At 39.0% G+C, this 26,837-nt stretch overlaps 3 protein-coding genes across 3 annotated transcripts in view; 2 read left to right on the forward strand and 1 right to left on the reverse strand.

Moving 5' to 3' along the window:
• Positions 1-469: 469 nt before the first annotated feature.
• Positions 470-17,226, reverse strand: LOC127790254 (zinc finger CCCH domain-containing protein 14-like). The gene is made up of 3 exons (XM_052319608.1): positions 16,917-17,226; positions 4,790-4,847; positions 470-1,470 (listed from the first exon to the last, which is right to left on the reverse strand). The coding sequence occupies exons 1-3, from the start codon at positions 16,987-16,989 to the stop codon at positions 732-734; spliced, it is 870 nt and encodes a 289-aa protein (XP_052175568.1). The 5' UTR covers positions 16,990-17,226; the 3' UTR covers positions 470-731.
• Positions 17,227-18,736: 1,510 nt separating this feature from the next.
• Positions 18,737-24,701, forward strand: LOC127790413 (enoyl-[acyl-carrier-protein] reductase [NADH] 1, chloroplastic-like). Its single transcript, XM_052319931.1, is given in 14 exon segments — positions 18,737-18,960; positions 20,200-20,494; positions 21,106-21,215; positions 21,310-21,365; positions 21,442-21,526; positions 21,611-21,658; positions 22,058-22,132; positions 22,339-22,450; positions 22,532-22,583; positions 22,662-22,713; positions 22,823-22,880; positions 23,891-23,947; positions 23,950-23,988; positions 24,330-24,701. Coding segments are annotated over 13 exon segments (1,173 nt in total). The 5' UTR covers positions 18,737-18,960; positions 20,200-20,217; the 3' UTR covers positions 24,482-24,701.
• A 1,168-nt stretch (positions 24,702-25,869) lies between these two features.
• The window catches only part of LOC127790414 (uncharacterized), a 4,208-nt gene continuing 3,240 nt past the window's right edge, over positions 25,870-26,837 (forward strand). Inside the window, 6 exon segments of the mRNA XM_052319932.1 lie at positions 25,870-26,146; positions 26,149-26,205; positions 26,208-26,318; positions 26,321-26,386; positions 26,389-26,475; positions 26,478-26,830. Of these exon segments, the coding sequence (XP_052175892.1) occupies positions 26,098-26,146; positions 26,149-26,205; positions 26,208-26,318; positions 26,321-26,386; positions 26,389-26,475; positions 26,478-26,830 (723 nt within the window). The 5' untranslated portion in view covers positions 25,870-26,097.

The raw sequence follows: 26,837 nt of genomic DNA on the forward strand, positions 1-26,837 counted from the left end.
ATATCCGTAAATTTAGATTATTATTATTATTATTATTTACAAGTAAACTCAAAAAACATATATGCATGCCTCTAAATGGCAAGGCAAAAAGAATTATGTAATGATTTGGTCCTTTTGGAGTCGGATGTTTTGGGGAACCATAAAAAAGCAGAAACCTTTGTAGGCCGAGGACTCGACTACATGCCGATTATGTTGTACAGAAATGTATGCGGGAAACGTTTTTGATAAGAAACGAAAATGTGAAAACAGACGTTTTTCTAAAAAAATATACATAAATAGGGTGCGAAACAGAAATTAAAAACATTTCCAAAACATTTCGAAAATAGGGAAACATCACATATGAGGTGTTTCCGTGCAACATAACATACCAGGGACCGGGGAGGCTTAAAGCTGTTTTAAAAACATTCCCCAGCTAACTTACCTCATTTCATTAGTTTTTGACACACAAAAAAAAAAAAAAATGGCAATATCCCAGCAAGCAAAATGACACTAGAAAATACTCCATAGTATAATCTGTCCAAAACACTGATATTGGAAACAGCAAATATAAATTGTCAAGTCCCCTTAAATAGCACAATTTCAAACAGCAGCAAGAGCTCAAAACTGAGCTCCCAGAGGAAGGGGGGGGGGGGGGGGGGGGGGGGCGCAATCGCACAATGGCTGTGCTGCTGCCTGGCTAGGCCACCATATATAGAAGAAGAAGAAGAAGAAGAAGAAGGCGGTCATGCATGTCATAGTCCAGATTTCCTCAGCTCAGCAGCTCCATGCGCAAAGTGGCATCTGTCCCCAAACGTGCACGAACCTTTTGCAAAATTCTCACAAAGCTTGGTCTTGAAGTTGCCTCGAGCAGGTGCTGAGTGTCCAACAGATGCTGCTGCTGTTCCAGGTCCAGCAACTGAACCAAGGCTCACAATCAGCTCTCTCACCAAGGCACTAGCTTCCTTGATCTGATCAAATGTCCCCTCCAGCTCAATGTTCCTCAAGTTAGTATCCATCTCATGCTCTCGAATGGATAACTTAACCCCTGTTTGGCGACAAATCTGCTTCGAGTTCACACCACCCTTCCCAATGATAGCTCCAGCAAGAGAAGCATCCACGCTGATTTTGGCAGTGGCCGAGGCACCAAAGCCAGCAACAGGAGCTGGCTCCATCCGGCTAGGATACCAGCTTGGAACACCTCCCATAACTCGAGGATCTTCATGAGATGGGGCAACAGGCTTGCCAAGTTCCCACTCACCATGCGCAAAATGGCATTTGTCACCAAATTTGCAGCCCTCAGCAGTGTTATATTTGTTGCACATTTTGGTTTTAACTGCTGGTGCAGAAGAACCATTAGGAACAGAAGCCGCCGGAGTCACATTCCTTGATACAGGAGCTGGCCCCAAGTTCATCATCTGTGCAACCACATTATATCCGCCAGGAACATAATGAAGGAAGTGGCAATTCTCTCCAAAAGGGCAGCCAGCAGTACTGCAATTTGTAAGTGATCAAGAAAAGATTACAATTAACAAGATCTTTACAACCCCATGGACAAAATAAATTCTTCATAACAAGAATTTTTAAATGCAGAGCACAGATAACCACCACCAATTCAGACAAATGAAGCACAACCAAGTCTAATAAGATGCCATCTTGTGTCAGATACAAACACCAACCTGACAATTCTAATATGAACCAGGAAACAATCATTAAAACATCTAATAGATATTCTCTAACTGGTCTCAAAATATTCCCCTTGACACATACATTTATTGGCCATTGTCACATGTTCAAACCAGTTTCACCACATCTTGCTTATCTTATCTTCAACAAATGCCAACATAACCTTATTATAGAAATAGAATACATATAATCTCATTTCTACTTCTTTCTTATATGGCTGCATATATGCTGTAATATCCTTAATATATCTACTTATTTATTGAAAAATATTTACATTTTTTATGTATCCTTAATGATAATTTACTTATTTATTCACATGTCTGTGCCATGCCATATCCCAACTTTCTGAAAACTACTTCAGTTGTGCATTGGTGTCGTGTTTTGTTCAGATCATATGTCCAAATCCATGCTTCATAAATGTGGACAAATTCCCAACAAATGTGATAATTTGTTAATGTAAATAAGTCGATGACAAGTATCATTTAAATCCTAAAACTAGCAAGATCAAATGCATGCATTGTGGACATGATTCTATAAGTTTAGCCATTTGAAAGTATAGTAGTCTTACTATGATGTAGAGAAGAACACAAACAACAGAAGGAAATAAAGCAATAGAAGAAATCACAACCAAGGAAGAAGAAGATGAGATCATGAGAAAGAGAGGAGAAGAGGACAAGCAGAAGAAAAAGAAGAAATCAGAGAAAAACAAAAAATAGAGACAAAGGGAAGAGAAAAAGAAATAAGAAGATGAGAGAGAAATAAACATCTAAATCTGAAAATTCCCAGCACTTGATAGTTATTTATAAATTCACACCCTGTTTGGAAAGAATGAATTCTACAAAATTTTGTGGCATTTATTTCAATTCCAAATTTTCATTTGAAAAAAAAAATGCATTTCTGCTCTAGAAATTCAATTCCATGTAATTGAAACATAACAAAACCAACTTCCACCAAAATAGGTGGAATTTGTAATGAATCCCACAAACTTACGCTCTGTTTGGAATAAGTGAATTTCAAAATTTGGAATTCATTTGTAACAAATTCTGTATAGAAATCATTTGTAAATGAATTTTTATGTTTGAAATGACACAACTTAAAATATGGAATTCAATTAAATTCTGCAAAATTATGTTTGGAATGAATCCATAATTGAAGTGTCATTTACTCTTATTTTCTAAAATACACTTAATATAATAATCTCGTTAAAGTGAAAAAACTGCTATGAAAAGAAAAAACATATATACATATTTTTGTATTATGTAATGTATACATATATATTAAATTTCAAAATTAAGCCTGGAATTAGGAATTAACTAAATATATTATATTCAATAAAATAAAACTACATATAAATAAAATAAAAGGCTATAATAAAATTATACCTAAAAGGGCTTGGTTTGCAATTTGGGCAGTGGTGCTGAAGAGGTGAGAGTCAGTGATGGCAATGACATCAGAGATGGGTGGCAGAGAAGGAGGTATTTTAGTCCGCAAACAAATTTTATACTTAAGTTGTAGAATTCATTTCCAAATTCCACCTATTTTGGTGGAATTTGGGTTAGTATAGTTGAATTCCATGGAATCCAATTCCTAGAATTGAATTTCTACAATTTTTTTCAATTTTTCCCCATCTTTCTCACTTGTTATAATAAGGGTATTTTAGGAAGTAAGAGAAAATGAACTTAAATTCTAGACTAATTCCAAACACAAGTTTGTAAAATTCAATTAATTCCATATTTTCAGTTGTGTTATATCAAACATGAGATTCATTTGCAAATGAATTCTAATAGAATACATTTAGAAATGAATTCGACATTTCAAATTCATACATTCCAAACATAGCATCAAAAAATCTACAAACTGGGAATCTTAATTAAACCAAAAAACAAAAATGTCACTCCTTATCGTTACTGAACATGGAAATTAAGTTGAAATAAGAATTGTTGAAGATTGTCTTGAGTTAGGGATAGGTTAATATGCAGTGTTTTGTATGCGGTTATGGGTTAGTTGATAGGCGGGTGACTCTATTGTAATATAGTTATTAGTGGAGGGCAAATCCGGAAATGTCATAACCAGCCCTAGAAAATATCACCCTATGTTCTATAAATAGGGCAGGGGGCTGAGGGAGAGAAAATTGCATATACTCTTTATGTTTTCATGAGAGCCTAGAGAGTGAGAAAGCTGTGAGTTAGAATAGTCTTGTTCATTCTTGGGAAGGCTTGTATCGTGGGAGAGAGAAAGAGGGAAAGACAAGTTGTTATCCATCAATAAAGAAGGCTACTTAGTGGTAGTTTTAAAGCTGGATGTAGTGCCATTCACATGGCATGAACCAGGATAGAATTTTGTCTCCTCATGTGGTTTGAATGTTTCATTTCTTGTTCCGTTTATGCTTTGACTTTTGTTTTTTTATTGACCGTTAGTGTTGTTGTGTGTTGGCTGGTGATTGTGAGGGATGTGTGATCGGTTTCTTGAGATGATTAAAGGCTGTCAGTGCTCCCAATTTATAACAAGAATAAAACTTAAATTTCTAAATAACTAAAAAAATTCTTATAATTCATAACTTTATAATTCTAGTTCTAGAGAACCATAGTTTTTTGGAATTTTAAGCTTTGCTGCTACTTTTAATTTGAATTCCAAATTTAACAAAGATTAAGAATGTTTGATTTTATGTTCTAGTCTAATTATGATTCCTAATTTTTGTCCTATTGCAAATCTTTGTTTGCACAAAGACAAGGAATCCTTAAACTAGAAAGAACCATAACAGCTAAATGTAGAGCATATTTTTTACACTGATATATAGTACTACAATTACAATGGTAAACAAGCCAGTCTAATAAATTTAGCCAAGCCAAGTTCAAGTCAATTTTAGCAAATTAATGACATTCAAACCATACTGAAGCTTCGTTTAGCTATTTAGCCCATTCTTAACAAACTTGCGAGCTGAATATGAGTTTAGCTCAAGGAAGTTTGATCATTCTATAGTGCTACATTTTGCTAGAAGGCTGCACCAAACATTTCTAAAAACTGTGGAACACATAATCATAAGATTCTTACCGAAGAAATAATTATAACACCAACAAAGGACAACATACAGGTTATGATTCAATATTTGACAGGTGAAGATTTGAACCTGAAAAACTTGGTGCACGGCTTCAATTTGCTTCCTAAACCAGTTGATGAGTCCATTTCTGTTACAAAACATTAATTACTTTTTCCCAGTTAGAATTTCTTGAAGTCTTCATCTATATACTCTCAGTAGCCAATAGACATTATGATTTCTTATCAACAGTAACAGTTTAATTAAGAAAGAAAGGAAATTTGAATCACCACATCTTAAGCTACAGAAGACAGTATAATTCAAACAACTTATATGAGATGATTGTGTAAATAAATGATAAACTTAAAAAGTTTTTTTTTTCTCCCAACAATGCTCAACTGACCCAGCATAGATTATATTACATCTTCATTCAAGTTCAGTTCATATGTTGAAATAAAAGAAAGTCTCAGGTGCCCATTTCCCACAAAACCAATATAAGGTAGGACAACCAGATTCATGGCATCTCAGTCCTTACAAATGAATTAGCAAATGGCAATCATACAATTGATGTATGTAGAGACAAAAGGATAAAATTTGGAGAAAAAATATCATGTAAAATGACTTTTATCATTGCCAGACAAGACAGAAGGTGGACTGAATTCCATTTATAGCATTGCAAAAATGCTTTTTATTAGAAAACATTTTTCAGTGCATAATGTTTCCAGCCACTGTTCGCCCAGGCCCCTTGGAGGCAAAGATTAAGTGACTCCAGTAGTTTGTTGAGTCAAAAGGATCTGATACAGAGGGAATCTCAGAATGGCTGAAGAGTATGTAAAAGCTTAGCTGGTTTCTGGGGTTTTCAATATCTGGGTTTGGGGCTCAGGCCAAAGCCCATGTTGCCCTTCAAAAAGATTGATTGGAGCAGTAAGGCTAAGAAGTCTTTTTCTAACTGTAAGACTGCTACAACTGAGGCTATAAAGGAGAGAAGTAAGAACTAGACTGATGTGAACCATGATGGGAACAGGCAACTGAATTATTATTCCTACTAAATTACGACTTCTTTCATGGGATTTGAGAAGCCATAACAACATGATTAAAAGAAACTTGTTAAATTTGCATCTTAAAACAGTGTTAAAAAATGTGCTAGGCGCTAGTCGGGCGGCTGGGGCCTAGCGCCTAAGGCGCCTAGGCGGCGACTAGAAAAAATGTTAGTTATAGAACAGCAAACTTGCTGCTACTTACTGCAGCAAGCAGCGAGCAGCTGCAGCATGCAGCAAGGAGCAGCAATGCAAGCTTGCTGCTGCAGCAAGCAACAAGGACCGAGGAGCAATGTTTTTTACTTTTTTACCAGAGGCGGAGGAAGATGGATACATACTGAAGGAAGACGAGATCAGCGACGAGAGATGACAACCAATAGATGAGATTGGCGGCGACGAGAGAGAACGGCCAATAGATGAGATCGATGGCAATGGCGAACGACCAAGAGACGACATCAGCGGCGAGAGATAGAGACCCGTCCCACGATGAACAACCAGAGAGAGAAAGGGAAAGGGGAAAGAGAGAAAGGGAAGGGGGAAATAGGTCGGCCCAGGCCGCACGTGACCCAGGCGGTTAGGGGCCGCCTAGGCACTGCCATGGCAGCCCGATTAATCGGGACGACACCTAGGGGTGTCGAGCAGCCCTTAATCGTCGCAACCAGTGGCCTCCCAACACCTAGGCAACCGCCTAGGCCGAATTTTCGAACATTGTCTTAAAAGATGGAAAGGTGAGTCGATATGCCTTCAAGAAATTAAGTAGGAGATCAACTTTATAGACATTGTTAAAGAGTATTTGGCCTTTAGAGGGTTAGGTTTCTCTAGACAGAGATGGTTCTGCATGAGATATTTCGGTCCTTTGGGATTCTAGAATCCTTAAAAAGGCCCTTGGTCCATCTCTCAATCAGAAATTATAATCTGTCATCCCATTCAATCCAATTGGGATACCCAAGCTCTAGATAAATGAAAGAAATAGGGAACAACATCATAATGAGATCCTATTCTCAAAACATAAGAGGGGATATATGTGGATAGCAACTACATTTAAAAACATCCTTGATGACATTGATCAGCTTTCCCTGGGTGTATGATTGTGAAGAAACAGGGATGGGATCTTCTTTTGGGTGAAGTTGTCTGGGGTCAGGGATTCAAGGGGTAGCCACTGGCGGCCAGAGGGTGATCTTGTTTTTATTTGCACTTGGCCAGGTTGCCAATATTAGCTATTACATAAGAAGTTTCTCTGATTTTATCAAGTCCCATGAGCTAATGGAACTCCCATAAGGGTGGGCCCTTTCAATAGGTTTACATTGGAGGAAGATTCCTCATCTCATATTGATAGGATCCTTTCATCCTATGGGGAAATCACTTTCATGATGTCTCAACTCTCAATCTTGCCCGCCTAGAACATCGTCTGCTACTCCTTTATTCTATTGGGAGGCAAGGACCAGTCTTGGCCCATCTCCACTATGACTTAAGATTATTTGTCACATTCGCAATAGAGGGGCAATAATGTAATTGAGCTAGAACTGTTTGTTAGAAGATAATTTTTAATTTCTGTTAGAGAGCACATGGGTGTTGTTTCTAGAATCTGCTTTCAGTTAAACAGCCTATAAATAGGCTATAGTATGTAGAGAATGGCATTGTGAAATGATATTTGGAATTCAAATTCTCTCCCTACATGTCTCTCTATCTATCTCCCCTGTTTTTCCTCTATTCTCTCTGTTTCTGCTCAGTCTCTCCCTTCAATTCCCCCCCCCCCCCCCCCCCCCCCCCCGACTTCTTCTCAATTTCATTTCTAATCCCTAGCTCAACCCTATGTTGTGACATTTGGTATCAAGGCGAGGCCATCCTCGAAAGCTGATTGCAAGCGAATTTAACTGAGGCGATCAATTTTAGGATTTGGCTGTGATTCTGGTTGCTTCTTGTCACAACTCCAAGGAATCCCAATGATATATTAGTAATACATGTCATGTGTTTTTCTTATTAGTTGCATTTTTTGTTGTTGTTAGCATCTTCAATTGTAAGCCTATAAAATATAAATAGGCTTGAGTAGTTAGGGGAAGGCAGCTTAATGAATGATTTGAATCTCAATTCCCTCTCTTAGTACTCTCTCACGGCTATTCCCTCCCTCCCTCAATTCTGTTATGTTCTTCGTTGCCCTCTTCTCTGCCCTTTCTTCTTCAAACTCTCATCCGAATTCCTTCCTAGACCCTAGCTAAACCCTAGGGTCATGACATCAAGCCTATTTATAGGCTTACAATTGAAGATGCTAACAACAACAGAAAATGCAACTAATAAGGAAAACACATGACATGTATTACTAATATATCATTGGGATTCCTTGGGGTTGTGACAATCCCCACCCCTTCAAACAATTCTTGTCCCTAAGAATTGACTGCTACTGACCTTATTATTCAGCCAATTCCAACATTAATAATATGGTTTCTTCTTCGCCTTTTCTTGTTCTTATTTCTTACTTTTCTTTTCTTATGTCTTTCAGTGTCTTTTCCTCCGAAAACAGCAATACCATGATTTGCTGCAGCACCTGTTCCAGCCATCCACCCATTCCTTGTTGCTCTCAAAATTAATTCCATTTGACCTGTCACGCCTTCCGCCATAATCTCTCTAACTGCAGAGAGTAAGTCAAACTGCTTTGCAAGTCGAAATTTGGTTCGATGCTGCTGCTTTCCAATCGAATTGAGGACTATCAAAGCAGCGAAAGTCTCGTTTCCTTCCACAAAGAATTTCCCCACCATCTTCCCAATATCTTCTTTCTCTTTAGTAGAGGTATCCTCCATTGGGGTATCTTTAACTTCTCGATTGCTGGTGTACACTAAAAACCCACTTCCAGCAGATTTTTCTGTCAATGGAACCTTGATAGCTTCTTCAACAACCATCATTACTTCCTTGGCAGCCTGAATTGCCTGATCCAATTCAGGTTTTTCCTCATTCTTTGCAGCTACCGTCCTTATCTTTAGGTCTTTATCAGCCTCATACTCCTCCTGAGCTGCATGAACTCCAACTTCCCCTTCCATGGCTACTACATCCGCTCCCTACACTACTTGATGAGCAGCCTTAGGAACTCTTATGACAACATTAGTTTTGGGCCTTTCTCCAAACCGAGTACACAAGGCGTTTACAAACTGTGGCCAGCTCCATTCTACCCTTCCCCGGCTCCAATTTTGGAACCAAGTGTTTGCAACACCATCCAAATAAGCTACAACCATTTTCACTTTCTCTCCTTCCACTACTTGGTGTTGGTAGAACATCCGTTCGCACCGTCGGATCCACCACTGAGGTCTTTCTTTTTCAAACAGGGGAATGTCTAATTGTGACTCTGGAATGGTGGAGTGATTATTGCCAACCCCTTGGTCCCAATTATCCTCCTCTGCCTTAGCTTTGTCACAACCCCAAGGAATCCCAATGATATATTAGTAATACATGTCATGTATTTTCCTTATTAGTTGCATTTTCTGTTGTTGTTAGCATCTTCAATTGTAAGCCTATAAATAAGCTTGAGTAGTTAGAGGAAGGCAGCTTAATGAATGATTTGAATCTCAATTCTCTCTCTTAATACTCTCCCACGACTATTCTCTCCCTCCCTCAATTATGTTCTTCCTTGCCCTCTTCTCTGCTCCATTTTCTTCAAACTCTCATCCGAATTCCTTCCTAGACCCTAGCTAAACCCTGGGGTCATGACATTTAGTATTAGAGCCGACGATTCCCGGCTGTGAGTCAGAAGTCGTAACAATTGACCAAGGCGATCTGGCAACAAATTCAAACGATAGATTGCAGAATTGATCGAGGCGGTAGGTTGGGAATTTGAAGCCGTGATTTCCGACGCTTAGTGGCAGATTAATTTCCAACAGCCTTGGATGCGATTCTGGTGACTAGAAAATTAATCAAAGCAAAGCACGTCGAGCTTAGAATTGAAGACAAAGCGACTAGGTGAGTTTCGACAGTGATTCCAAGATAATCTAAGGGCAGTTTAGGGTGGCGCAATTTGAAGTGAATCGTGAGTGATAGCCGATCATCAGCGAGTGCAACTTAGTGAGGCAGTTCAAGTGACGAATTGTAGGCAAAGCAAAATCGTATCCGACCAAGCAATTTCCAGAATCGGTGGCTTCGTAGTTGAGCGATTCTGTCTAGTGTGACTTCTGCAAGCGGCGATTAAGTTCATAAAACCAGAATGTTGGCATTTGCAGTGGAGCAGAGGCGAATTCAGATCCGATGGTCCTTGGCAGATCAATGAGGGTCAGAATTGCAAGCAACGCAAGGCGAGCGACTCTCGGAACCGGTCTAGGTCACTACATGTGACCAAGGTGGGAAGGAAGGCGCGATCGAAAACAGTTTAGAAGTTAATTATGCAAGCGTCTATTCTCAATTGCTCGATTTCAATTGTAATTCTCAACTCAGAGTTGGAAATTGGGCAAGAGGTGAGTTCTAGACAATTTTGACTTGATTTCGGCACATTTTATGGGTTGCAGCAGAATCAACCAACATAGAAGGTGGAATAGGCCTGGGCTTCTGACTTGCGAAATCCAAGAAGTATTGTTCGATCAAGGAAGGCGTGCATGTGGCCAAGGCGATGAAGGTGACCTCGGTTCTAGAGAAGGAGAAGCGGTTGGGGACTATCGTTGAATCTGTAGCGATCGCGAGCAGGCCAAAGGGTGTTCATCCATTGCGATTATTGACTACATTCGTGAGTAGATAGCGAGAAGTAAGGCGAGTGTTGGAAGCACATCCTTGAGCACGCTGATCATCGCTAATTGCGAATATAGGAGGTCATGTACAATTGATTAAGGCAAACTCAGGGCTGCTGATTTTGATTTTGAGGAAGACGACTTAGATCTCGGTGAATCTTGAACCGCTGGATTAGGCGGTTTTCAGAGGCAAATATGGAGTTGATCCAGGTATGGAAATAGCAGGTGGAGCTTTTGGTCGGTGATTGGGTAAAAAGGGATGCAGGCCCGAGGTGAATTGAAGCAGAGTTGATCAATATGTGATTGTTGCGATTTTGGAAGGTGAAGTAGACCGATGATTTCAATTGTGCGATTCCAAGTCTAATCGTTGTATGTGCAGTGAGTTTAGGCGAACTTAAGGTGCAGAATTTAGATTCAAGGAAGGCAAATTAGAGTGGTGCAGCGGGTTATTGGATCGAAAACAGGTCCAGAAGTTGAGATTAAGAAGGCGACGATTCTTAGCTATTGCATCTTAACTAAGGCAAAATTGAAGGCAACACGAGATGAACTAGATGGAATTCTGATGGGATGCTATTAAAAGCAGGAAACGCCAGAACCAAGGGCAGGTGGATGACCGTTTGGAGAGCTTAGAGATGGGGTGTTGGCAAGCTCAAAAAGAGATCAGTCGGAGCCAATCGGAGTATGCGAACAATCTGGATTTAGCCTGTAGTGGGCTCTTGGAGGAAATTGCTGGGTTCCGCCAACAGATCAGCCAGCAGTTGAACACCTTGAGCATGTTAGCTAGGCAACCTAATGTTCGCCTTCCAAGGAAATTCACTCCTAGGGCTTCATCGACACCCATTCTAACTATGCCAATGAATAGACAAAAGTCACAGAATCCAAGGGAAGCGGAGGACAAAGCTGAGGCAGAGGAGGATAATTGGGACCAAGGGGTTGGCAGTAATCACTCCACCATTCCAGAGTCACAATTGGACATTCCCCCATTTGAAAGAGAAAGACCTCGGTGGTGGATCCGACGGTGCGAACGAATGTTCTACCAACACCAAGTAGTGTAAGGGGAGAAAGTGAAAATGGTTGCAGCTTATTTGGATGGTGTTGCAGACACTTGGTTCCAAAATTGGAGCTGGGGAAGGGTAGAATGGAGCTGGCCACAGTTTGTAAATGCCTTGTGTACTCGGTTTGGAGAAAGGCCCAAAACTAATGTTGTCATCGGAGTTCCTAAGGCTGCTCATCGAGTAGTGCAAGGAGCAGATGTAGTAGCTATGGAAGGGGAAGTTGGAGTTCATGCAGCTCAGGAGGAGTATGAGGTTGATAAAGACCTAAGGATAAGGACGGTAGCTACAAAGAATGAGGAAAAACCTAAATTGGATCAAGCAATTCAGGCTGCCAAGGAAGTAATGATGGTTGTTGAAGAAGCTATCAAGATTCCATTGACAGAAAAATCTGTTGGAAGTGAGTTTTTAGTGTACACCAGCAATCGAGAAGTTAAAGATACCCCAATGGAGGATACCTCTACTAAAGAGAAAGAAGATATTGGGAAGATGGTGGGGAAATTCTTTGTGGAAGGAAACGAGACTTTCGCAGCTTTGATAGTCCTCAATTTGATTGAAAAGCAGCAGCAGCGAACCAAATTTCGGCCTACAAAGCAATTTGACTTACTTTCTACAGTTAGAGAGATTATGGCGAAAGGCATGACAGGTCAAATGGAATTAATTTTGAGAGCAACAAGGACTGGGTGGATGGCTGTGCTGCAGCAAATCATGGTACTGCTGTTTTCGGAGGAAAAGACATTGAAAGACATAAGAAAAGAAAAGTAAGAGATAAGAACAAGAAAAGGCGAAAAAGAAACCATATTATTAAGGCTGGAATTGACTGAATAATAGGGTCAGCAGCAATCGATTCTTGGGGACAAGAATTGTTTGAAGGGGGTGGGGATTGTCACAATCTCAAGGATATATTAGTAATACATGTCATGTGTTTTCCTTATTAGTTGCATTTTCTGTTGTTGTTAGCATCTTCAATTGTAAGCCTATAAATAGGCTTGAGTAGTTAGAGGAAGACAGCTTAATGAATGATTTGAATCTCAATTCCCTCTCTTAATAATCTCCCACGACTATTCTCTCCCTCCCTCAATTTTGTTCTGTTCTTTCTTGCCCTCTTCTTTGCTCTATCTTCTTCAAACTCTCATCTGAATTCCTTCCTAGACCCTAGCTAAACCCTAGGGTCATGACACTTCTCAACTGATACCATAGTGTTTCTAGCGAAGCAACATCTGAACGATTCTTAGGAATTTGTGACTGAGAAGGCAAATTCATGACAGTTGATTGTCGGAAACTGCAATGGACTTCAGCACCTCAGGCAGGATAGTTTAACAGAATGTTATGCAATTCAGGAAGTGGAGATTGAGGCGATTCTCTCAATTCCGACTAGGCAGACTCACAATGCAGATCCAGGTGAATTTTGGTTGTTGTTCCCTAGCAGCTAGATCTAGGCTGCTGCACGTGATAAAGGCGAGTTAGCGAAACCGAGAATAGGCGATTCATAGGAAGTTGCAGAGCCAATCAAACTCCCGAGAAGCTGGTATTAGGAAGGCTGATCAGAGTCGATCTCATAAGCAGTATCAAATCGAGATGGATCCAGGTTGCAGCTTGGAATTGAAGGAGAAGCAGAGCCAGCTAATTCCAGCAAACTCCAGCAATACCTACAGGTTAATTCTTGGCAATGATTTTCGACACTCCTCAACTCCTAATTTCCTACGGTACTCAGTCGTTACTTCCCGACGCTTCTCAGCGGTTAATTTCTGATCGGTCATCAGCTGTGAGTCCAAGCAATCTGCAAGACCGTCAGGCTAGGTGCAAATTCAGATGGAGGCAAGTTATTATCAAGAAGAATGGACCACAATTAGAAAAGGACTCCAAGAAGAACGCACTGCAAAAAGAAGAGAAATCCAGGAAGGACACTATCAACTTGTTGACCTCAAACACAAGCTTGATGACTTATTGATTCAGTTTTCAAAGAAGTTCCAGGTTAGTATTCCAACTGAATGTTTTTCCAAGGAACATTCAGATTCCTTAAAAAGAAAAGTTTCAGAAGGCAGTTTGTCTGTTCGGAATTTTTCTACTACAGCTGAGGAAAGACCTGAATTGGAGCAAACAGTGCAAAGAAGGAATCGTAGCTACCAAAGACGTTATTGAGGCTCCACTGGGGAAGAAATTTGTTGAAATGAATTTGGTCGGAGTTGTGAATAAACCAAAAGAGCTAATAAATCATGATGTGCCTATTGGGAGGTTACAGGAGAAAAATGAAAAATTATTCGATGAATTGACAAAGGAAACAAAGTCCATTGCAGTACCCGGGTGTCTAGTTCAATATCTAAAGAACAAGCTAATATTCAAGAATGGAACCTTGAGAGGCCTGGTCCAGAGGATGAAGGTTCTAGGCGTACTGCTCCCTGGCTCTTGGCTTAGAGAGGGCTGAGGAGTCCATGACTTCAGTTAAATTAGGCTGTTATAATTGGGAGCACTGACAGCCCAAGAAATCACCCAATGAACCAACAAATATGTTCACTCTTTCACTCTCTCACCAATTCAACAAACACAACATAAACAGAAATTTAAAGAATTGACAAGAGACAAAGTTAGAGCAATCGAACCACATAAAAGATACCGAGAATTATCCTGGTTCGAACTGGTTTACACCAGTCCTACATCCAACCTTTAGAGAGAGCAATCCACTATGATCTTGATGAAGAACAATACAATCAATCACTCGCACACCCCCACAACCCTCACTGATACACTGGAGAACCCTCACTACAGATTACAAAGCTTTCTCTAAACTTTTCTCTAACAGTATAGCACTCAAGACTCAATGAGAACGATAAGATTTCAGGGGCTCAACAGAGTGCCTATTGCCTCTTATTTATAATAAGAGGCGTTAGTTACAAGAGAGGGAATAACCGGAATACAATACCCTATCTACCCCCCACTTAAATACATACAATTAGACTTTCATTCCTAATTTGCCACTGCTAAGTATTTAACCTAATATGACCGAGTTCTTCTAGAATATCCAGCCACTCAATGCAAAACTTGAATAACACAGGCATCAAGATGATGATGAGAATTCAAGCAGGAAAATATCTCACTGCTATTATGAATATGCTTGACCCCAAGCAATATGACAGTCTTCCTGTTATTTCATCTGGAACAGACCAGTTTCTGGTGTTGGTCCTAGCAGAGGAAGAGCAAGAGAACAGGAATGTAAAAGAAAAGAGGAAAAGCCAAGAACAAGAAAGAAAGAAAAAAGGATAACACAGACAGAGAAAATTGGGATTGGATGAATAACAGTAGCCAATCGCTGTAAGTTCTTGGGGACAAAAACTCTCTCAAGGAGGGGGGATTGTCACTTTCCCAAGGACAATAGAGGGGCAATAATGTAATTAAGCTACAATTGTTTGTTAGGAGATATTTTTAATTTCTGTTGAGAGCACATGGGTGTTGTTTTTAGAATCTGCTTTCGATTAGACAGCCTATAAATAGGCTATAGTATGTAGAGAATGGCATTGTGCAGTGATATTTGGAATTCAGACTTCTCTCCCTACATTTATCTCTCTCTCCCCGAAATTCTTCTCAAGTTCCTTCCTGAACACTAGCCCAACCCTAGGTTGTGACAATGTAGCAAGAGGATGAGGGATTTAACAATTTAGGTGAAACGTGGAAGGCATCCTAAGAGGTGAGAGATTTTTCATGGCTTTTAATTAGTTGAAAAGTAGAAGTCGTTAAAGATGACAGAGAAAGATAGAACATCTCCTTTATCTTTGAACAAGAGACTTTCTACAATCTCCTATGTAGAGAGGGAAGGTTGTTCATCTTTGAAGAAATTAGTTGAAAGCAAAGTCCAATGACCTTAGGGCAAGCAAGGTGATGAGAATCATAGATTAGCTAATGTGCATGCATACAATAACCATATCAGATGGTTGGGGTACATGTATTATTGCACACCAAATCACTTCCACCTCAACTAATCGAATTTTCGTGCCATCTCTCTAAGGACAAGTCTCCATAAGAGTCTCCAAACACTGACCTGTCAAAATAACTCACAAATCTCCAATCTATCCCTCTAAAAATTGAGCCCTCATCCAACCTCATGGCATGGCATGGAATGTAAATCTCCATAATCTCACTTCAAGGATCAAATTCTTCATGATATTTCTCAAAATACCAACAGTGGGTTGGCATGTTGCATCTCAACATCCTCTTCCTCCAAGGATTGAGATTTGCTTAACCTTGCCAAACATCCTCAACTCAGTCAAGAACTATTTGCTTGAGTGTCTGGCCAAATATCCACTCTATCATGCAAAAAAAGAATATCCAATTGTGTTATCACCATTAAACTAAGTTGATCTCCAGTCTTAATGGCCTACATCTCCATCTACATGTGACTTGTAGGAGTTTGTGCATTGTCCCCTCCCACAAGAGAGTTTAGCCTCAATGAATCACAAGAAGTTCAACCATCAACATGTGTCAGTGACTCAGTCTTATGATGCTGTTAGCATCCTAATCAATGATTTCTTATGTAAGAGAAGCAATGGCAAGACAACTTATCTACTCCCTCGTTGTCTCATGGCCATAGATGTCTGAAGCTTCTTTTTCCAAAATTTTGACATCTGGTGGATTATGCTAACCCTAATGACAGATTTGCTTTTTGTTTGGACTTTTTGCTTCTTCCAAGCCGCAAAGATGATTTCGCTTCTCACTCTTTTTTTCTTTTTTCTTTTTTTGGGGGGGGGGGGGGGGGGAATGAATAGTAGAGCTAGTATTCATGTAGCCTAGTCAGATTAAGGCTTGTAATTGTTGTTGTTGATAATTAGAATGAAAAATCGCAACAGCATATAGATGGGGAAAGAAGGATGTTTTCACACCAAATATGGATATAATCTCATATGTTTTTTATTTCTTGCCATATTATTCTTTTTGGCAAATGAAACTCTCAACAGTACTTTCCCTGAGTAACATGAAGCTCATTTTGAGCGAGAAATGAAGATCGGGAAACGGCAGTAACAGACAACTACGAATAGCAATACAAAGTGACAGAAATAAACCGTTCAATCATTCAATGAAACGCATCACTTAGGGTGTAAATAAAAACTCTTGAGGGGTTGCTTCACTTCGCTTGCGAGTTGCAAAGGAATACAATTCATTTACATGAAAAATCCAATTTTAGGAAATCATAAACAACAAAAGAAATATCAAGAAAACGCTAGACTCAACCCATCCCAACCCCTACTAGCCAGTGACAGTGACTCCTGAACGAAACACCCCAAATGAAAGTAAAAAGGACCAGGAGTTAACAGTAGCTCCAACACAGAAATAAGCAAATTAACAGAAAATATATACATAAGCATAAGCAATTACACACCCATGCTATATGCCTGTGCGAACTAAACCAACAAGTGCAGATTAGAGGAACATGAGAATGAACCTGTCCTGAATTTCTTAGCACCGCCATTGGCGTTGAAACTAGCTTCAGTCGTAGTTCTCTTGCGAGTATCCATGGCAGCCTAATCGAAAGCTCAAGATCGAAGTCCGAACGGCAAATCGACTCAGAAATCGACAAAAAAAACCCAGGGAGATTGATTAACAACAACCTGAAGGACTAAAAAAAGAGCGAAATCTTAGACCTAACTTGCCAAAATGCTAGCTTAGAGGCGGAAAAAACCCTAGAAGGGTACGTATCGACACCCTAGTAGGGTTTTGCTCCGCCAAGCACGACCTCGAGACGGTAAAGGGGAAGTTAAAGTTGCCCACCTGCAAATGTTATAAAGCAAGCGAATATAAATATAGGATAACGATACGTTGTCCGACGAGAGAGTGTCGGATTGCGGTGGCCGAAATTCTGCAAAAGACACTTTTAACCCTTTTAAAATCAGAATATGTGACGCTCATGCCACTTTCTGCTTGCCTTCTGAAACAAATTTAAGTAATAAGATTTAAAGGTTAAAATAGTCTTCTTAGAGCTTCAGCCACCGCAAATATACCGAACGTCATTATCCATACATACACACACGAGTAAATTGATTGAATATGGCGCTTTGATTTAAACATTGTTTAAATTTTAAAATTTATTTTATCAGTCCTTAAACTTTTAAAATTTCGTCATACCACCACCCTTACATGATTGAAATTTTAAAAAAGTTAACTTGACTAATTAAAAGATATCGTAATTAATTTTGACAAAGCCAAATGTCAAATTAAGGGCATGCATGATGCGATTTAAGCGATATAAGAGAGATTTAATACGCCAAACTATATGTGCAGTTTGGCATTAAACCAGATCGCACGGTCTGATTTGGTGTGCACAAACCGCATCGCATTTGCGGTGTGATCTGGTGTAGTTTCTACGATTTGGTGCTTCTTTATTGTTTTATTTGATGCTTCCTCTACTAGCTTATAAATTTTGAATTAAAACATAAAATTATAGTTTTTAAATTTTTATAGTATCTTGAATTTAAAACTAAAATAAGTTACAATATAATAAAAAATATAAATTTAAAAGTTTAAAATCTACAACATAACCACACGTTCATAATATAAAAATAACACAAAAATCCACAATATAATTCATGGCCAATAAAGCATATATTTTTAATTTATTTTTTAAAATTATAAATTATTAGATATTTTAAATTTTTTTTATTAATATACTACTTGGCCAGTTTGGTTTTAACCGAACCAAAAAAATCACAAACCGCAAACCACACGATTTGAAAATTTCTCAAACCATACCGAATCGCACCCCCCAAAAAATCGCACGGTTTGGTGTGGGCGTTTTCCGCTGTTTGACGATTTTTTTGCACACCTTAAAAAAAATCCAAAGAATTTACCCGACATATGAACTTATAATTTTGGGTTTGAAATATATTAAGGGTGTGTTTGATAGTATAGAAAATGAATGAAAAATGTCTCATCCAATGAATTGAATTACATATTGGGTGTTTGACATACTATATTTTTTATGGAATTAAATTTCATGGTACAACTATTAAAGTTTATTTTTAATTCTTTCCCAAAAAAATTTTATCTAGGAGATGATGATTTTTATTTTCTATATAAGTTGAAAAATATTTTTTTTACACTGTTATCAAAATAGGTTGGATTCCGTGCGGGAGCGTGACTATAAATCATATTTGGGCCAGATCCTTTTCCCAATCCCAAGCCCCGTAACATTGGCGGGCTAGAATACTGGGCCGAATCTGGATCAATACAAGGCCAGCAAAAGCCCAGAGCTAAAACTGACATTTCCACGCGTTCTGTGCTCTCGGCATTTCCAAGGCTCTCCCAACTGTTTCGAGCTACCGAAGGGCGACCAACTTCGATTTCATCGAAGCCTTCAATACATACATCTCTTTATATATGTATATATATGATCCTCTCGCCTCAAACTTTGCAGTTGCAGAGCTCCGAGCAAATCCGTGCCTCATTTCAGTTTCACCTCTCAATCATTCGAGATTTCTGGCACTAGAAAGGTAGGCTTCAGATTTTGTTTATAACTGCAAATGCAATAAGGATCAGCGTATTTGTTTGTTTTCTTAAATTCTGAAAAAGGTGTTTTGAGATTTGTTGCATTATAGTTGAAGCGGTACTGTTTGTCGAAGAAATTAGAGGCACACTTCAGACTGATCGGAGTAAATTAATATAAGTGATCTTGGATTCTTGGTAATAGTGAAGTGGATTGATCATGTCAGCATTGCTAATTTTACGGTGTAGATGTGTTTTTTGTGTTTGTTCTTGTCAGTGCAATGAAACTTCGTGTGTGTATTTGGGGTTTCAATCTTTAGGCCAGTTGATTTTGCAGTAAATTGTTTAATGTGGGATTTTATTCATGGGCTGTTTGCAGTAGAGTGATTTGTGTGTGATTTATTTTCCGAGCCTCTTAAAGTGGAGGTTTGTGAATATAGAATCAGCCTGTTCCCCCTAAATCATTTTCTGGAGCCAAGTACATTGATTAATCAGGGAAATGAGAAGTGACTCAAAATTGTGGTTGATCAATCAGTGTAGGGTTTCTCAGCAAAATATTGTCAAGTATTTATCTTTGTTATTTGGGAGTGCACTCCTGCTGCCTCCGTCTTTGATTCTGTGAAGTTGGCAATCAAAGTTGTGATCATCCCCCTTGGAAACCCATCCTTTACAATTGAAATGAGATCTTGATTACATGAAACAAAGATCTCTTATCATCATCATTGTGGATTAGTTAACATTTTGAAGATTCTAAAGAGGAAGTACAACAAATAGACCTTAAAGGACTGGTGCTGTTTTTCTCCTTTTCCCCATATCTTTATCCTCTTTTACACGTTTTGCAACTGGAAGGGAAAGACAAAATTAGGGGAAGTAATTGTTTTACTTTCCAGTTTTATGAAGAAAATGACTTTTCCTTGCATGGTCTTGAACTAAAGAAGGAGGGCTAACAGTTGTTTTGCAAGTAGGAGTAAAAACAAATGAAAAACGAGAAAGACCCTCTTCTCCTGATTCTTCTTATTTTTATTTTCCATTTTATTTCTTTTTCTTTTCCACAAGAGTGCCAAATAGGGGAGAGGGGCAATTTTATTTACCTTTGTTTTACCCTTCTTTCCTCAAGTATGTAGACAGTCATGCACTGGGAATGCCGCCTTCTTTTCTTTTCTTTTCTTTTTCTGCTTTTAACCTACCATTTAACCATTTGCTATTGAAACTATTGCAAATTTCTAATTTCTGTCTTCCTCTGTCAGTGAATCAACTTTTTGAAGATGGCCACAAGTGCAACTCCTGCCATGCACCTAGCAATAGACAAGCCATGCATCTATTCATCCAGCAAAGTTTCTTTGCCAGGCACTATAGCCTTCAGAACTGAAATTAAAAAAGCACATTGTGTAAGGATTTCTAGTTCTTCTCATGTTTCATCAACACAGCAATTGTTCCAAGGCTTCCAGTTCACTCCTGCAAAATTTCAAAAAGTCATTACAAAAGCAATGTCTGAAGCAAGCAACAACGAGCCTGTGTCTGGCTTGCCAATTGATTTGAAAGGTCAGATACCTTCAAGTTGTCCTTTTCATACTCATATTATCTGCTCTTGTTTCAGCACATACCTGTTTTTAGGATCTTTGCTTATGTTCTTGTGGTGGTTTTCATTTCTTTTGGTTCATTCTCTATCACTCTTGGTATTGTCTTCATTGATCTCTTCTTGTTTTTGGGAAAAGATATAAATACTCAACTTATTTAAGCTTTTCCCAATGACTTGGGGGTATGGGAACCTTTTTATTTTATTTGGTTCTATCAAGGATCATAATTTAGTTAAAACAATGTATGATGTCTTTGTTCAATATCTTGATCCAAATTGGAAATATGTTTGTGTGTCATGAGAAAAATGGAAATCTTTGAAATCAATGTAAAAGATTTAATAAAAATTAATGCTGTTCATCACAAGTATATATATATATATATATATGAAAATCTATGCAAAACCTTTACCACGCATACTGAAATTTCTCTTTTGCCTCTAATACAAAGTCACTGAGTAAGAAGAAATCCTCCCATCCCATGGATTGATTGCTTATACATCCATTAGCCATTCCATACTTGGGTTAGCATTTCAACACCAGAATGGGCTTTATTAACTTTGGAAGAAATTTTGGCAGGTAAGAGGGCATTTATTGCTGGCGTAGCTGATGATAATGGATATGGTTGGGCAATAGCCAAATCTCTTGCTGCTGCAGGTGCTGAAATCCTTGTTGGAACATGGGTGCCTGTATGTGGATTGATCTAATGCTTTAAATGCTAATGAGGTTGAAGTTAATAACACTTAATATTGCACTTGGCTCCTAAGAAGTTTGTTATTGTAGGCACTGAACATTTTTGAGAGCAGTCTTAGACGTGGGAAATTTGATGCATCTCGCATGTAAGAATACTGATGTTTTTTCAGTTATGTTTCTTCTTCTATGAACTGTTCTATTAATAGTAATTTGATCTTTCAGGTTGCCAGATGGTTCCCTTATGGAGATTACAAAAGTATATCCCTTGGATGCAGTTTATGATAGCCCTGAGGATGTTCCTGAAGATGTAATGCTTCACTTTATATGTGCTTCCTGCAATGAATACTTTAAAAGTGAATATGTGACACCTTTTTGATATTGTTTGGTGCAGGTCAAAGCAAACAAACGGTATTTAGGGTCCTCAAATTGGACAGTTAAGGTAGGATTTCTCCCCATCTTCATACTATTGTCAAAGCATTTATTGCATCAAAAGAAGTAACAAGACTGACATAGGTCAGAGTTCACCATCATCCCAAGTGACCAGCTGTCTGATATAAAAGCAGTGCACTATTGGGTTTATGATATTCAAGGTTCAGGTAAAACCTAGAATCAAGAACATGTGTCTGAACAAGTACCTAATGAATCACTAGAACCTAACTTCCACTTAGACCTTAGTTGCATCCCAGTTCAGTCATTTATTCTAGATTTCCTAATACTCTAATTCCACCTTGTTTTGTTATGTCTCTAGCCATTGCCTCCATTAGTTCAGTTTCAATTTGGTTTTGCATAACCACTAACAGTCGAGATTCCTGATTTCACTGTTGAAATATGTATGTAGGAAGTTGTTGAATCTGTCAAGCAAGACTTTGGCAGCATTGACATTCTGGTGCACTCACTTGCCAATGGACCGGAGGTATGGTATTTTTATCTTCTTTCTTGTTTTTCGCAAGGCAGGGACATGGGGGGGTGGGATGTTGATTTTTAAAGCCAGAGGCACTTTATACTTTATCTTTTATCTTTATTTGCCAGTTACTTGAACCTTCTATGTCTTGAAACTTTATTTTGTCTAATGTTCTTTTGTTATCTACATGGTATTTAAGTGCTGACAAACTGTCACAGGTCAGCAAACCTCTTTTGGAAACATCAAGGAATGGATATCTTGCAGCCCTCTCTGCTTCAAGTTACTCTTACGTTTCTCTACTCAAGCATTTCCTTCCAATAATGAATCCAGGCACAGTACTCTTCAAACTTGATTATTTGCCTTTTTCTCCAACATTTTGAATTATGATTAATTTACGATTTGTAATTACAGGCGGTGCTTCAGTTTCTCTTACTTACATTGCTTCTGAGAGGATCATACCAGGGTACATGTCTTGTGAACCTAGTCCACATGACCAATTACATATAGAACAATGCTGTTGATTGAAACTTTCCTTGTGTAGATATGGAGGAGGCATGAGCTCGGCAAAGGCTGCGCTTGAGAGTGACACTAGAGTATGGCTTTCCCTTTCCTTTCTTTCTCTTGTCTTTCGTACTAGCCAAATCTAGTATCTCTAGCTTTCAACTTTTTTGATGAATTTTTACATTTCTCTGACTGATGAAGGTGCTGGCTTTTGAAGCTGGAAGAAGGCACAAAGTGAGAGTCAACACTATATCTGCAGGTATTACCATTAGCCATATTAGCAATTGCAATATCGAGGATTTTGAATGCTACCATTTTGTTGCTAAGGTACTCCATTTCGATGCCAGAATGTTCAGCATCCATTCCTTACCTCTTTGGGCTGTTTACACTATTTGTTGCATGTTTGTGAGCATATAGAGACTGCTCCATTTTCAAAACCCTCATAGAGATGTATCGGAGCCATTTTGCCCCCTTTCCCCGAAATGCACATGTACCTGATAAGAACACAAGAGTTCTGATTTGGTTGATCCCATTCTGGTTCACCATATTACTCTGAGGCGCCAATAACGTTATACGTAAAAATCATTTATGCATAAATAACTGTTCTGTGCAATCTCTGACAAAATCTTGGAGTGAAAATCTTACCCTGATTTGCAGTGCTTTGATTCAGTAAAACTAGTTAGGTAATAGCTAGCTAGCTATTTTATTATTCTTATTCTTTTTTTGTGTGTGGCTTCGAGTAGTTATGCACAAACTCATTAAGACTGCATTTGGGCATTTCATTTACCAAGGATCTTTCTTTAACGAGCTTAATGAATAGGATCTGAGTAACAATCTGTCCCTTGAGAAGATATCCGCTATAAAATTTGTACTAGAGGCAAGAAAGCTCTTAGGTAGTAGTTGGTATTGCCTGCTCATAATGATTCCTCTCTAGCCTGGACTGTTATGATGTTGACCCTTCTGTGTCAGCTTCCATCCCTGAAGCCTCATCGAACAATCCATGCAAGCAAATCACATCTTGACTGCCCAGAGGCCAACTCCTAGCTGCAACTGACGCTTTAATTTGTTGTGATTCCATGAATTTAAATGTTTTCACATCTCAAACTTTTTACGTATTATTCCACTTTCAGCAAATTCAATCTGTTATGGTTCTGCAAATTCTTTTGAAAATGGAGTGTGATGATCTACAGGATTACATGTTTAACATCTCGAAGGACAGCATGTCCCCTTTTTGTATCGTTGTGCTAATATACTACAATTTTATGCCAGGCCCTCTAAGAAGTCGTGCTGCAAAAGCTATTGGCTTCATCGATATGATGATCGACTATCATCTGCAAATGCACCATTGCAGAAAGAACTATCTGCAGGCAAGTTATTAGTGGTTCTTTGTGCAACTTTGGAAACGCTCAGGGTTGATCCATAGTAGCATGTTGCGATGCAATTTAGCTACAATTTCATGATATGTGCATGTGTATTTCTGCATGCATATATTTCAAATAAGCACGAGCAAACCCTCCTCAGCCAGGCCATGACGAATTGCTAAAAATCAAAGAAGCAACTAGTAGAACTTGTCTATAAAACATTTTAAAACACAAAATGCTTCCCAACATAACATGCAAAGGAGACGTCATTTTTGTGTGCCTTGTTGCAAATTGCATTATTCTTACTCCTATTTTCAACTTCTGAGCCTGAGAAATGAATGGAACAGAGGAAGTAGGAAACACGGCCGCCTTCCTTGCGTCGCCACTGGCTTCTGCAATCACTGGCGCTATTGTATACGTGGACAACGGCCTGAATGCGATGGGAGTTGGAGTCGATAGCCCAGTATTTGCAGATCTCGACATTCCTAAAGACAACTAGAAGTAGTGAGACAATTCAAGTACTATATCCGTATCAAGCGGCTTCTGTTCTGTTGGTAACGTCATTAGCAAAAATAAGTAAATGTCCTTTCCCCCTCTTGTGTTTTAAATGACTCTTTTTTATCATTGGAGGATAGATCGGTTGGTGTACTATTTTGAAGTGAGGATAAATTGCGTATTTTCGTAGCAATTGATTTTATTGCTGTGTTTATTGTATCATTTCCTGCGAGTTATTCATTACCAGATGCCACTAATGGTCTTCTAAAATTTTTATGGATTTTGGTAGATTTGGGGATCAATCCGAACTGAGGTTATTTAAGATAGTCTATTTGGATTTTTCTTTTTTTCTTTTTTTTGAGTTTGGGTCCAATAAAACTAGACTTAGTTGGCATTGATTTGGGTCTATGGACAAGATCTCCTCAATTTCTTTCATTTTATTTCAAAGGAGGGATTTTTTTATTTTTTTTTTTGGTATTTTTTGGTATGTCAATTTGCTAATTATGTACAAATAAGTAGGACAATATGAATTTTTTATATACATTTTAGCTTCCAAAAGAGCTGTATAATTTTGTTACTTACACATTTTGTAATATATAAAAATAATTGTTAGTATGGCTATGTAAGTATTGGCACCCACGGAGACCCATTGCATGCTCAATTATATCCAATTTAGATTTGAGTTGAATTGGTTTAATTCTAAATTTAAAATGATAAACTCATGATTGAGTTAAATTTGAGTTCATTTAAAACTCAAAATGAACTCTAATCAAGTTTAGTGATTGACACGTGAGACAAAAGAGAAGCCACACAAAGGAATCATGACAAATATATTTAGCACCTACTTTTCCTATTCAATAATTAATTAGCACCTGCTTAGCAAAAAAAAGTCCATATACAGGTAAAAAAAATTATTTTGAATATATCAAAAATTACTTGTTCTGTTTCGAGAAAAAGAAAAAAAGACTGTGAGATCTCGCCATAAGCATGAGCACTCTTTAGTCTTTGCATAAATTAAGGTAAGAAGTCCACTGTAAAACCAAAGCAATACTTGAACATAAAAGGAGTGATAGAAACAAACAAGCGTTATAATAAAAATCAAATCAACAGACAACAGTGCTAAGCTGCAATTGTTTATGTTTTGTTTTGTTAAAATAATAAATAAAAAATTTAACCCCCCGAAAAAAAAGGAGGAAAACTCAAAAGACCCCTCCACTCTTCAAATTTTGAATTTTAAATTCTTTTAAACGGCTGATATTTCACCACCTCTTAACAAAACTCACTGCCTCATTCCCTGAATTGACGAAAATAGCCCCCACCACAACCCACATTATCACTTACCCATGGCCGTAATTTAACGAGTTTAGAAGGGCATTTCTGTACCGGAAAATGCCAAACTCAACCCCAGCCAGCTAAAAGTAAAACCAGCGGAAGCTCCGTCGATCTCACCAGCAGCGACGGCCGCGCCTTTCTTCTTCTTCTTCCTCATTCAAACGCCCAAGACTCAAAATCTACAATTTTCGCACTATAAATACCCATTGTTCCGGACAGGAATCCAAACACCCAATCCCCAATCACTTTCAAATCAAATCCATCGGATTATTGGTTTTCGGAGCGGGAATGATGAAGGCTTCAATCAAGTTCCGTGAAGACCAGAAGCCGCTGTTGCGAGCAAAGTCCCTCTCAGCATTCTCGGCCTCCCCTTCCAGTCCGGCGTCGTTTCGGGGGAGTCAAAGAACTGTCGTTGAATCTCGGCACGTTCTTCGACTCCGGCCCTTCTCTGAAGCTCGCCTACCGCCCCAACGATTCGTTGAATCCGTTCTCTCTCGTGTTCAAGACGGGATTGGCCACTTCGGATCGCCGATTTCGAGCCCGATGACTATGAGCGCCGAGTTCAATTTGATCGGGAACCAAACCCTAGCTTCTTCGTTCACTTCAAGCCTAAGTTCGGCGATTTCTGCATCAAGAAGTCTCAGTCGTCTGAGTTCGTTAAGACTGTGAGGCGAAGGCGAGCGGAGCGGTATCCGACGACGACGGATCGATTGAAGTGGTGGAGTCGCCGGCAGTGAAGAGCGGGCTGTTCTCCGACGAGAAAATTAGGGCTTTGCAGTCGGAGTCGTCGGCTGCGAGGCTGATTTGTGGATTATTGAGAGGTACAGAGGCGAGCGCCAAGACGACCTTTCCGGTGCTGAACCGCGCCGTGGTGAATCTCCGTTGGGGATTCAGATTCCCGGCGGAGGAGAGAAGAAGCGGTCCGGCGGCTGGGATTTCGATCGACAAGCTCCCCCTCCTCGTGATGAACAAAATCAGCGTCGAACACGTGGCTGACGATCCCTCAAAGGATTCCTCTAAGGTGCGCC

Source organism: Diospyros lotus, chromosome 14 (assembly GCF_014633365.1).
Source record: "Diospyros lotus cultivar Yz01 chromosome 14, ASM1463336v1, whole genome shotgun sequence".
NCBI classification, from domain to species: Eukaryota; Viridiplantae; Streptophyta; class Magnoliopsida; order Ericales; family Ebenaceae; genus Diospyros; species Diospyros lotus.

Coding starts and splice junctions, on each gene's coding strand:
- LOC127790254 (XM_052319608.1), bottom strand. CDS start 16,989: ATGGATACTCGCAAGAGAACTACGACTGAAGCTAGTTTCAACGCCAAT. Junction 4,848..16,916: donor TGCTAAGAAATTCAGGACAG/GTTCATTCTCAT, acceptor GTTTTGTAACAG/AAATGGACTCATCAACTGGT. Junction 1,471..4,789: donor CCGTGCACCAAGTTTTTCAG/GTTCAAATCTTC, acceptor TACAAATTGCAG/TACTGCTGGCTGCCCTTTTG.